This window comes from Dermochelys coriacea, chromosome 1, assembly GCF_009764565.3.
Source record: "Dermochelys coriacea isolate rDerCor1 chromosome 1, rDerCor1.pri.v4, whole genome shotgun sequence".
Lineage (NCBI taxonomy): Eukaryota > Metazoa > Chordata > Testudines > Dermochelyidae > Dermochelys > Dermochelys coriacea.
This window is the reverse complement of record NC_050068.2, coordinates 287602906-287616521: the sequence shown is the minus strand read 5'-3', so window position 1 is coordinate 287616521 and position 13616 is coordinate 287602906. Positions and strand designations below refer to the sequence as shown.

Genomic DNA, 13616 nt, shown 5'->3' with positions numbered 1-13616 from the left:
CGACCGTTGGACTAGTGTTGACGGAAATATGCAGGGCCATTAATCGCATCTTGCTCCGAAAGACTGTGACTCTGGGCAATGTGCGTGACATTGTGGCTGGCTTTGCACAAATGGGCTTCCCTAATTGTGGAATGGCGATAGGTGGTATGCATATTGCAATTCTGGCACCAGACCACCTAGCCACCGAGTACATTAATTGGAAGGGGTATTTTTCTATGGTTCTCCAGGTGCTTGTGGATCACCGTGGGCATTTCACGAACATTAACACGGGCTGGTAGGGAAAGGTCATGATACACGCATCTTTTGGAACACTGGCCTGTTCAAGAAGCTGCAAGCAGAGACTTTCTTCCTGGACCAAAAGATCACCGTAGGGGAAGTTGAAATGCCCATTGTGGTCCTGGGAGACCCCACGTACCCCTTAATGCTGTGGCTTATGAAGCCATACCCGGGGCACCTTGACAGCAGCAAGGAGTGGTTTAACAGGCTGAGCAAGTGCAGAATGACTGTTGAGTGTGCTTTTGGCCGTTTAAAGGCCTGTTGGCACTCCTTATTTGGGAGGCTGGACCTGGCCGATGACGATATTCCTATGCTTATAGCCACGTGCAGTACGCTCCATAATATTTGTGAAGGGAAGGGGGAAAGCTTCACTCAGGCTGGACTGCTGAGACTCAGTGCCTGGAGGCTGAATTTGAACAGCCAGAGACCACGGCTATTAGAGGGGCGCAGCGTGGGGCCATAAGGATCAGGGATTCCTTGAGGCAGCAATTTGAAACTGCACTTCCAAGCATAGCAACAAGTATTAGTTGATTTCAGCGTTTGTAATGCTAGGAGTTGATTGTGATTAGTGCAGCCGATGCACTATGAAGATTTAAGAAAATTGCCTGTTGCTTTGCAGTGCTCTGTTTGCTTTCAATTACTGGAATAAACATTGCTTTCAAACCAAAACAATTCTTTTATTAAAAAACAGCTGGATGACAGAGACAAACAAAAAAACACATCAGTATTGTGGGGGATGAGGGAAGGGAGGGTCCCAGGAGGATGTGGGGTCCCTGGATGCTTGAAGAATTGTCTGTCCAAGTATATGAAATCTTGTCCTTTAGAGTGCAGTGCAGTGGGTACTGTACTTCAGCAGGGCTAAACTGCAGAGGGGCGGGTGTTAAGTGGGTACTGGGAGGCCGCAGGGCTGGACTGTGATGGGGTGGGAGTGGAATGTTGTGGGTACAGATGAGCCAGGAGGTTGATAAGTGTGTGTTGGCAGTGTCTGGGAGTGCATGGGAAAGAGTTTTGCAACAGCGTCTGCAGGGGAAGGCGGGCGCGGAGCAGCTCAGGTTGTAGTGCTAGTAGCACCTGGAGTGTGTCCGCTCGGCACTCCATAACTTTTAAGAGCTACTTCATGGTTTCGTTCTGGCGCACTGCATTCTCCTTTTGGTCCCTTTTCTCGCTGTCCCACCACTCCTTCAATTCTTGTTTTTCGGCCGAGGAGTGCATCATGACATCACGCAGAAAGTCCTCCTTAGTTCTTCATGGCTGCTCTTCTGTGCAGTCGTTCAGCCGGCGATAACAAAGAGAGAGGCTGGGCTCCCACAGTTATATCCGTGAAGCCAAAATACAACATTTTACAGAAGCAGTATTGTTTGCAACACACTGACTACTGATTCAGTGATTTAAAACACAGCCACTATTCCCATACCTGTCGCTAACTGGCTGACCACAGACAAGCGCACATGAGCCACAAGACCCCCAAAATGGGGAGTAACCGCAGGGGAAATCAGTGTTCCAGGACCATACTGTACACTGGGCACGTGGCTCTTGGGGAGAGCCAGCAGTGCAGGGGGGACTTATAATCATTACTGTTCCCATATTTTCCACAGGTTGTGTTCGTTATGGAAGGTATCTCGCTGCTGAGGGTGAGCAGGGAATCAAGGGAGGGTCTTCTCCAATACTGTGGCTTCCACTCTGGCCCTTATGTAGCTTGCTTTGTGCAGCAATGGTTCTTCCCCGCCCCCATGTGACGGCAGAGTGGTGCAGGAAAGTTACCCTTAATGGGACAATAAACAAAGCAGCTGTGCCAAAGAAGCTGCAGCAGCGGATTGCTCAGTATCTCCATGAGAGTTTCTTGGAGATCTCTGAGGCAGATTCCCGTGAAGCGAGAGAGTCTCTGTTCTGCTGCTCAGACTAGGCATGTGGTGGTACGCGCATCATACAGACACAATCCTGCTTTCTGCAACCCTCCTGCCCCCAACAACTCGCTTCAGCAATTCCCAAAATCAAAGACACTTACTAGGGACCTCCTCTCCTGTTTGTGCTTTGCCAAGCTCCGGCAGCTGTGACTGGCTAGCCTCCTTTGGGTTAGAGAAGAGCTCCTGGCTGCATGCATCTCTGACTTCAGAGTTGTCCTCTGCCTCTGGGTCCCCCTCCACATCCTCGTCCAAGATTTCCTCCTCCTGGCTCAGTCCATTCTCGACTGGCACGTGAGCCACCGAAGTATCCATGGGGCCTCCCCAGTGGAGGTGGGGTTGCCACCCAATATCACGTCCAGCTCTTTGTAGAACCGGCAGCTAGAATGGGCGCAGCACCGGAGTGGTGGTTTGCCTCCTGTGTCTTGTGGTAGGCGTTCTGCAGCTCCTTCACTTTGACCCTGCGCTGCAGTGTGTCCCGGTCATGGCCCCTTTCTATCATGCATTGTGAAATCTGTTCCTATGTATCATAATTCCTACGGCTAGAGCGCAGTTGGGACTGGACAGCCTCCTCTCCCCAAATGCCGATGAGGTCCAGCAGCTCGGCATTGCTCCAAGCGAGGAATCGCCTGGTGCGTGGAGCAGGCATGGTCACTAGGAAAGATGCGCTGAGACCACTGCATGCATCACCGAGCAAACTGGAAGGGGACTTTCAAAATTCCCAAGGAATTTAAGGGGTGGGGCTCACGGTTGGTCACCGGAGGGCAGGGCAGTAGAGTTCAAACTGATGACCACAGTGGCGAGAACAGGCATTGTGGGACACCTTCTGGAGGCCAGTTGCGGCGCTGTAGTCAACCAGAGTGTCTGCACTGGCACTGCAGAGCTGTAGCCCCAGAGCTGCAAGCTTTACGCCTCTCATCGGGGTGGTTTTTTTTACAGCGCTGCAACTGGGCAGTTCTGTAACTAAGTGGCTTGGCAGTATGTACATTTTGGGAGTTAAACTGCAGATAGCTGCTTTACTGTGCAGAAAATTGCCAGTGTAGACAAGGCCTTAATTAAACTATTGCAAATCCCTGTGTGGACACTATTACTTCAATTAAACCAAAGAAGAGAGTGCCTCGTGTAAAACGAAATGAGAATGTTCACACGGGGGGTTTGTACTATTTTAACTAAAACCTATATATGTTTTTAAACTAAATAAAAAACCTATATAAATTAAATTGGTGCAACTTTCTTGTGTGGATAAGGTCTGAGACATTTTATTAACCTTTATGTTCTGGACAATTAACCAGTGATCACAAAATCTTGAAGACCTTAATTGTACAGTACGTGCATTTAATTAGGCACTTTTATCACTATTCACAATCCACAGAAAAAGATAAATTCCTGATTAGCCTATTAGAATACTGAAGATAATTATTCCCCCTTCAATTCTTTGTGATGGAGCATAAAAAACGTAATAATATTACTGATTATGCTAAATAGTATTTCAAGCCTTACTTGTTTAGCTTACTGAAAAGAGCATGCCTGTCCAATATAGAGCTAATTTCAGGCATATTGAAAACTAGTTTTAGTGCAGAATAAAAAACCCTCTGGCAGAAACAAGTTCTAACAAATTCTCTCTGAGACGTTATTACTTATGCAAAAGAAGAACTGTGTGGCGATAACTGTACAGGTTTCAGAGTAGCAGCCGTGTTAGTCTGTATTTGCAAAAAGAAAAGGAGTACTTGTGGCACCTTAGAGACTAACAAATTTATTAGAGCATAAGCTTTTGTGAGCTACAGCTCACTTCATCGGATGCATTTCTGTTTTTTCCACCAAATGCATCCGATGAAGTGAGCTGTAGCTCACGAAAGCTTATGCTCTAATAAATTTGTTAGTCTCTAAGGTGCCACAAGTACTCCTTTTCTTTTTTTTGATAACTGTACAGTGCTTTTAAACATACACACTTGTATGTTTTTGAAAATGCTAACTAAAGTTGACTTTCCATCACCAAAAGCATATTAAAATGGTATTTTTTTCTCCTCTCCTATTTCTTTCAGTTAAATAGTAATAACACAGTGTATGGTTTTAGCTGTTCTGTAGGTGCTCCTGAGTGTTGCAGCTGAAATTTTTGAAATTTGCAGCTAGAAATTTTTGAAATACATGGAATGAAGAGTGAGAGTTGTAGCTGTAGGTTTATAGGCAAGCTGTTAGTCAGGCAAATCACTTCTGACTGGCTGCAGGGGCTTGTGATGACAAATTTCTGAGGGATCTGAGCAAGGCTCCATAGTCAATACTAGATATTTTAAAATAAAATGACTTTTTTTTTGTTTCCAAATGAAGATATGGCATGATTTAACTATTGTTTCGCATGGAACAATCAATCTTTTGGACACTGGCTACTTTGACTCAGCTGAGCTAGCAGTTGAGCTGCTTCAAATTCACGTTGTTTATATCAAATATAAATAAGTTAAACATGCCGGCTTGTTTTGTCCTTTTTTTTTCCCCATTGAGATTATTCACAATTTGAATTGATGTTGGAAAACATTTATCAATTTATTAAACTATTTTATTCCTTGTTTTAGTGATGATCTAATAAAATAAGGTGTAGTGCAAAATAAGAAAAATCCTTGTTCGAACGGTGCATATTCTAGATCTCTAAATTTGTGTGGGGATAGCATTGGGGGAAAAGAAGAGGGTTAACAGGAAGGCACAGAAGTTTGGTTTATATTTTGACTTATATTTGCTTGTTAGGTGAAAGAATATGGGGTAAACTATTTGTAAATCTGAGACAGTGTGGCTGAGTGGAAAAGATTTGGGCTTTATTTCAGTCTGTGTCCAGACTGACGCAAGCAACCTCTTAAGCTATGTCTACACTCCGCTGTAAGCCCAGAGTTAGTGGGACTTGAGTCAGGTGACTCATGTTAGAAAGCCCTGAGTTTGAGTGTACGCTGTTCCTTAACTTCACATTAAGACTTTTCTAACCCATACTTGAACCTACGGCTCTGGCATCCTGACTGCAGTGCACAGACCCGATTCGAAGTAATCATATCCCAGAGTGCCAAACGCATTTCTAAATGTGGCCACTCTAGCCCTAAAACTGTTGTACGTGGTGGGAAAACTTTACTCTCCGCCTTGCTTGTTACAGGAAGTTTGATCAGCCCACCAAGCAGTCATTTTGGTCTGTGCACTCCGAGCTACTGGATCGAGCAACATGGAGGGAGGCACCTTTTGACAAACTTCTTTTGCTTGTGCTTTCACTTCTGTGTCAGAAAACTGGCAGAGCATCCAGGAGGAGCAGGTGGACATTTCAGCAGTGTTTTTTTTTTTTTTTGTCCCACCGAAGGTACCCAATGGATTTCCTGGTGAAGCTGCAGGAGGAGGAGGAGTACTCTCACTAGCAGATGCTGTTCGGTATAATTGGCACAGCTGCTGATGCCCCCTATGTAGACTGGCACTTCTAGTGCAGGGCCACAATCACAGACTGGTGGGATCACATCATTATGTGCAGCTGGGATGACCAGCAGTGTGTCGAACCTTTTCATGAAGAAAGCCACATTTCTGGAGCTTTATGAGCAGCTTCCTCTAGTGTAAAGAGACACATCTGAGGTCACCCTGGCTGGTCCAGAAGCAGGTTGCTATCACTGTCTGGAAGCTGGCTACCCCAAACTGCTACAGTTCCATTGCCAACCAGTTTGGGGCTGGAAAATCGACTGTGGGTAAAGTGGTGGCAGAGGTAACTGAGGCCATCAGGCATGTGGTTTACCCCAACGTGGCTGACATTAGATATTCTGGAAGTAATTGCTGGCTTTGAGAGAATGTGGTTTCTGAACTGTTCTGGGGCTATTGATGGGACTCATGTGCCCATAGTTTGCCCTCCTCAAGGAGCATGTTAAGCCTCAAAGGTTATTCCATTGTTATGCAGGCATTAGTGGACCACAGATGCAGATTTATGAATGTCAATTTGGGTTGTACAGGAAAAATTTACGATGCCAGAGTTCTTCACCACTTGGGAATCTACATTCATGGACAGGCTGGGATGCTATTCACACCAAATTACATTGACATAAATGATGTTACTGTCCCCAATGTTCTTCTTTATTCTGGGGTACCCATTGTACCCTCTTTTGCCTTGGCTTATGAAACCATACCCTGATTTCAGAGGCCTTGGCAAAAAAAAAAAGTTTAATTACACTCTCAGCGGGTGTAGAATGATTATTGAATGTGCTTTTGGAAGATTGAAATCTCATTGAAGGTGTTTACAAACCCATTTGGATGTCAGTGTCATCAATGCTGTTTGAATTACTATGGCTTGCTGTGCTCTTCACAATCTTTGTCAAATCCGAGGAGAACCATTTCCCCCTGAATGGATATATGACAGTGAGGGGATACTGCATCAGTACCATCAGCCAGAAAGTGTAGCTACCACTGCAGGAGCTGGTTGTATCTGGGCAGCAGAAGTCGGGAATGCTTTGCATTCTCACAATATGGACTTGCATGGCCCTATGGAAGAGGGGGAATAGTACCTGTATGAATGTGCTAGTAGGACAAAACTGGATCATTTATTTTGGAGGGGTGGTATTTGGAAGGGAGGTTGGGCTTGATTGCTATGCAGTGTAAGTCTGAATGACACGATGAACAATGAATCTGGTTGGAGCGGGCACAATGGCTATGCAGGTGGAGTTTATAGAAATAGAATTGCTGTGAACCCTAAATAGAGGAATACCATTTGCTTACTAATGCTTAATTGCTCCTGAACATGTTTTCAGTTTTATTATCTCAAATCATGATTGTATAATGTGATGCAATGGCAGCAATAAACTTTCTTGGCATCATAATATGCCTTATTTATAAACATGTCTTAAAACAGTAAATCATTTCATCATGGAAATGCTGCCTCTTGGAACAGTGTATGCAGGTACAAGGGGCCAGGGTTCGAGTTCCTGAAGAACATCAGGCAGTATAGATTGAGGATCCTGAAATAGGACAAGAAACAGAGGGTCATTGTCTAAAGCAAAAAAAAAAAAAAAAAAAGAAAAAAAAAAAAGAAAAGAAAAGGAGTACTTGTGGGACCTTAGAGACTAACAAATTTATTTGAGCATAAGCTTTTGTGAGCTACATGATGGCATCCGATGAAGTGAGCTGTAGCTCACGAAAGCTTATGCTCAAATAAATTTGTTAGTCTCTAAGGTGCCACAAGTACTCCTTTTCCTTTTTGTGAATTCAGACTAACACGGCTGCTACTCTGAAAATTGTCTAAAGTAGTTCAGTGGAGCAGGACAGAATTATTGTGACATTTCCAGGACATAAAATGTAACGGTTCTAAAGTGAACCAACACACTTTGTGAAGGGGATGCTTCAGTCCTCAAACTGTGTCTGCATACAGCCTTGTTAATTGCCGTTATAGAAGGGCAGAGACCATGGTAATTTTAGAATTATAACCTTTATTCTGTTACATGAAAATTTCGTAACTAATTACCATTTGGAGTTGCGGGGGAGGAGGGATGTGTATAGTGCCCTTGCTGCCAAAGGCTTTTTCTCTCATTTCAGGCCTTTCATATTTTGGAAGACATAACTGTTCTTGTGGTGCCCCACTGGCAGTGGGAGATGTTCTTCCAAGCTGCTGGAGGGAAACTTGCAGTGTATGCAGCTGAAGTATTCAAATGAATAGTAACTGAACAGCACATTTTAGTGGAGTGGGCTAGTCAGCTGTATGGGGCAGGGCCTGAAAAATATACCCCTCTCTGCAATGTGACTAACTATCTGGAGTTCCTGCTTCAAGAAAAGTTTGCAGCTATCAGCAGCCAGTATTGGGTCAGAATCCATGAGAGAATTAATATGAATTATCACGTTGTTGCTGTATACAAACTCATTGAAATCTGCAACTTTATTCCATCCCGCACCCAGCACAGTTCTGGGAAAAAACTGCCACCGTACTTGTACTTTGGAGAAATGATTTTGTGACCTGCAGAATTGCATGGATTACCTCTAACTGAGATGGACTAGATTTGGAAATAGAATACTGTTTCCCAAACACACACATGCAGTTCACTAATTACAGGTGGCTGCATAGACCCGGGAGACATGATTACAGAGTGGCAAATTTCTAAATAATGAAAAGAAAACAAGAGTAACCCTAGCAAACCTCTGTGACTTAACAGTTAAAAAATAATCTTTACAGCTGTTTATGAATGTTTGAAATTCCAAGTCACTATTTTGAATGCCACATGGTGGGAGGAAAGGGAAGAGGGAGAGGGGACGCCTAGGTGGTGCGATACAATCGGCCACTAGTGGCCAAATGTTGGTGGCCAGGGCTTACCATTTTTGCTTCCCTCCCATTACTGAAATAATAAACTTTTGAGTCATACACTTACCAGGTTCTGGAGTGGCTTCTGTCTCCACCGGATTCTCTGCAGGCTTGGCAGCCGGCTGTTCCTCGTGGGGTGGGGTGGAGTGGGACGGGGCAGTGTCAAACAACTCTTTTGAGTAGGGACTGATAATTTGTTATTGGTCCTGATTCACTGTCTTCTCCAGAGTCACTTCATGCTCCTGACTAGGAGCCTGCTGCTGGCTCCCATCAGTCCCCAGGCTGGATTCAAGGGCTAATGTGGTACCTTCCCGGCTGACCAGGTCATCATGAAACACGATTGGCTCCCTGCTGAGTGCAGTGCGCAGGACCTGGTCAAAGCCATCACAAAATGGGCATGTTGTTGGTGAGTTGCCTGAGGTGCAGTTATTGTCCCTGGTCTTCTGGCACTCGCTCTTCAGCCTCTTTATATGCTCGCTGCACTGATCACCTGTCCAGAAAATTTTGGAGAGCTGGCAGTTTTTAGCTATCTGCTGGTATGTGTGATAGTAGTTCCTTCACATTAAAGTTTTTCATACTTGATGCAATGGAAGTCATGGAGCAAGGGGATTGACGTACAGAGGAACTGGCAGGATTGTTGCTCCCATTTTACTTCCTAGGCCATATTCTCCACTTGTCTGCCAGTTGGGCATGTAAAAGGCATGTCATTCAGGCAATTGTTCTCCCTTTCAGTCATGCAGAGGACTTGCCTCCCTGTTTTTTCCTTCTCATTGAAGAAATTGGGATGCAAAGGAGAAGTGGGGAGGCAGAGCATGAGAATGTGATTGTGGAAAGTTTAGATTGGCTTATTGAGGAAAGGGGGAACTGAACTGTGAAGTGTGAAGCACAGGTGTAGAAAAAATCAGATTCTCTTGCCAAAGAAATTGCTTACATGGAAACTTAAAAATAAGCTGCTCATGTTTGTGGTTCAGTAGAGAAGCTGTAGATTTAGAGTTTACTCTGCTTACCAAAAAAACACTGTGCAACTGGAGGGGATACTACTGTTGTAGGTAGTTCTAAATAACACATTTCTACAGAAAATGGGAATAAAAAGAGGGTCCCTTTTACTATTACATTTGCAGCCAGTTTGTGAATTTTTAAAAATACTTATTACAATGTAGGGACAGTGTCCAGGGTAGAGATCAGCAATTTGCATTTGCAATAATTTAGAGATTTCCTGCAAAACATTTCTGTGAAGTAGCAAGAGCATACTTAACACAGAAACAGCACAGTGAAGCCATTGTGTTCAGGTACAGGAACATTTTAGGGTTTTCGGGGTTTTTTTGTTTTGTTTTTTGTTTTTTTTTATGTTTTTGTTTTTGTTTTAAAACTTACCTGGCAATGTATTTAAATAGGTAGTTGCATTAGGAAATAATTATCAATGTACATGTATCTAGTACAAATACGATACTGGCGGTAAAAAACCATTTGTTTTATTAAATGGACCAAAAAAGGGATGCTCTTACTAAATTATTGCAAATGCAAATTGCTGATCTCTACCCTGGACACTGTCCCTACATTGTAATAAGTATTTTTAAAAATTCACAAACTGGCTGCAAATGTAATAGTAAGTATTTCACATGATCTTTGACTGTTTTAAACCTCATCTCTGCATACTTCCTCTCTTGTACCACCCTTTGTCATCATTTGTGGTGCTATGTCTTTTTAAATTGTAAGCTCAGAGCAGATTTTTGTCTGTAAAATGCCATACATGTCTGTTTAAATGCTGTAATTCTTTCCCATGGTACTATGCAGCTATATGAAGAGACATACTTTATATTTATATTGCATTTATTTATACTTCCAAACGGAAAAACCTGTTTGCATTGCCACCCCTTTCAGAGGTGGTCATATAAGTACTTGGTATTTAATTTTCCCCTCAAGTCTCCAAGTTGAACCCTGAAATGTAGAACCCTGAATTTTACAAAGGGTTTGGATGTCATGTGAAATTTCTGTAAAATTAGAGTTACCTGGTTGTAAAGTGCACATAGTATCCCTGATTTTATGCTGAAAACAAAAATTGTGTTAGAACCTTTTCAATTCAAAATAGTGAATTTTCACCTTATGGTGAATATGGGGAAAATGCAGAGATTTGTGCATGGCAGTTTTATTAGTATTTTACTACTTCATAGTATTACTATTTTGTATATCTTTGGGTTGATATAATACGCGAAAGATATAAATTTAAGGGCTCATTTGTCTGAGTAGTCACATTTACTCTTTTTTGCCGCTTGAGTGAGCTATTTCAGGAACAGGCCTGTAGTTCAACAAACCATAGAACTTTGGGAGACTTATTTAGAGATACACTGATTGGAAATACTTCACGCACTGGAATATGAGCTTTCTTATGTTCTTTTCTGGGTCTATTTTATTGAGATCAAAAGAGTACTGATTTAGAGTAGAAGAGAGGTTTTACCTAAAGCTTCCATTTTTCTCCTGTAACTTCTGTTCCCTACTCCACTACACACAACCCATGTGTTCGGCACATTTCTGTAGCTTTACAAGACACTTGTAATTTAGTGCAAGCTGACTTCATTGTATAAAACAGAACACACATTCATCACAATACATTCAGTTCCCATCACTCTGGTAAACTGGCACCTAAAGCTTACTCCTAAGCCCACTGCTTCATCAGCCATGCTGTCCAGTGTTTGAGTAAGAATGGGTTGCTTGCATTTGAAGTTAATAATGTAATATATAAATGTATTCTTTACTAATCGTTCTAATAATTTGCTTATTTAATTCAGGGTTTCATATGATGAGGCTTTTATTATGGCCAGTGACCCATTGGAAGGCTTTCATGAAGTGAACCTAGCTTCTCCCACTACACCAGATCTTCTTGGAGTGTACGAGCCAGGGACTCAGGAACCAACTACCTCACCCAGCGTAATCTACCGCCCACATCCTTCTGCTGTGTGCTCTACACCTATCCAACCCAATGCATTAAATGTTTTTGACCTTCCCACACAACCTGTTTATTCATCTCCAAGGCACCTAAATTGTGGAGAAACATCAGGCATCAAGTAGGTTATTGATGATGACTAACATATCTGATTTATTTAAATACAAATCCTGTTAATTAGCATGTCTTTAGTAAAAACATTATGAATATCTTTAACATCCTATGTTAAATTATGCTTATAGTGGCACATTTAACAGCAAAATTGACATTTCTAAAAGTTTTATTCCTCTTAGTGTGTGTTCTTATTTAAATAAAGAAATGTCATTTCTTTCCAGCATCAATGTTACAGACACGGTTCCTTGTTCTACCTCTGGACCCCAGAGTGGGTCATCCAAACACAGTAGTTCCAGAAAGGAGAGCAATAATGCAGAGAGAGAGTTTTTGCAGGGTGCTACACTAACCGATGTTTCTGAAGGGAATGAAGATATTTTTGGGCTGAGTACAGACAGTCTGTCTCACTTACGCAGCCCATCTGTACTGGAAGTAAGAGAGAAAGGCTATGAGAGATTGAAAGAAGAACTTGCAAAAGCTCAGAGGGTAAGATTTGTTTTATTGTATTCTCTAATGATTTTTGCTTGCAGAATAGAGAGATTTGTACTGTTAAACTTATAGATGGGTCAGAAGTCAAAACAGTCTGGGTCCCCCATGTTTTGCAGGATTATCACTACATCATTATTTTATGTAACCTGATCCCGAATATCTGCAGTGATAATGACTCAAACCTCCTGGTAGAGTTTTCCAGTATTGATTCTTCTCGTTATGAAAAATTCTGTAATGTCTAAATTAAAACATTTTCTTTCCTTAAACTTAGGCCGTTCCTCCCTTCTGAGAATAAGAATAGTTCCCTTCTGTTCTAGTATTACCTTGTAGATATTTATAGACACTGATGATGTACATCTTGAGGCTTCTCTCTCCCATACTGCATAAATGTAGCAGATGCCATATAAAATAGAAATATACAGGTGTTCACATACTACAATGATGTATCATAGGAATGAATGTATATGAAAGAAGAAATACGAACATCAGTGGCACTCTTCACAGTATCAGTATGCCATACTTTGAATGGAATGCTGTCTTCTGTCAGATGGAATAGCCTTGTTGTTAAAGCGTGTGACTGGGAACCAGAACATCTGGCTTTATTTCTTGTTCTTTCCGCAGACTGACATGTAACCCAGAGCAAGTCCCTTAAATTCCACTTCTGTTCCTTATCTGTAAAATGGAAGTAATACTTTTTTACCATGCAATGTGCAGAGGTGTAATTCATTAGTATTTGTAAAGCGCTTTGCCTTCCTTGGATGGAAGGTGTGCTATATAAATGTAAAGCATTATTATTTGTTGTGTTAACACCACTTCGTCTTTCTTAGAATTGCTAGTTTTCTGGTGGATGTTACCCAGTTTGTAGATGTGCTGTCTTTTCCCTCTCTCCACATGTATTTGTATTTAACCCCATCTTGCCACATGTTTGGATTAGTCTTCCTGAATGCTTTCCCTCCCTCAGTGTTGGATGTTGTCATTAATTCTGTCATGGCTGAATTTACCCCTTCATTATGATTGTCAATGTAAATTTTAAATATGGGTTCTCATATTGTTCCTGATATTGATATTTTTCCACTAAATAATCACTCTTAGCCAACTTTCAATTCTTTGCTATACTGTTTTGTTTTGTTGTAATTTGGCAAACAAAACAAAACCAAAAAACAACTGTGGTTAAGTTTTTGGGAAAAGTCAATCACTGTCACTGACCACTTCTCAATTCATTGTAGTTTTCTAAGTTTAAAGTTCCACTTTACAGAAAAAACCCAAACACTTCAAAGTACACAAATGCATAGCTAGGGTTACCTAAAATCTTCAACAAAGCCCTGGTATTGTCACCATGAGAACAACCAGGAAATCTGAGAGAGCCTTATCTGGGAAGTTTGGAATTGGGAAACTAATGTCAACCTGTCTGCCTAATGGGTCCAATATTCATATATGTATTTTAATATGCCTTCTCTCTCTCACTGCTGGACAAAGTTATCACAAAGATATCAGAGGGAACAAGGCATGTACTACACTGATAGTGTTTCTGGGCATAGAAAATCTGTTATGCTAATGATTTGGATGATGGTGGAAAACCCACTTCTTCCCTCAGAGAGGCCACTCACTT

General features: G+C 42.0%; 1 protein-coding gene across 3 annotated transcripts in view; it reads left to right on the top strand.

The window, feature by feature from the left end:
• Positions 1–13616, top strand: part of LOC119863668 (RAB3A interacting protein) — a 54722-nt gene that overhangs the window by 8710 nt on the left and 32396 nt on the right. For 2 of the 3 annotated variants that reach the window (XM_038422415.2, XM_043493461.1), the window contains exons 2-3: positions 11253–11528; positions 11743–12004. In XM_038422415.2, the coding sequence (XP_038278343.1) occupies positions 11253–11528; positions 11743–12004 (538 nt within the window). Of the gene's footprint in view, positions 1–11252; positions 11529–11742; positions 12005–13616 lie in introns of those variants that run through there. The other variant, XM_038422424.2, reaches the window with a different exon arrangement.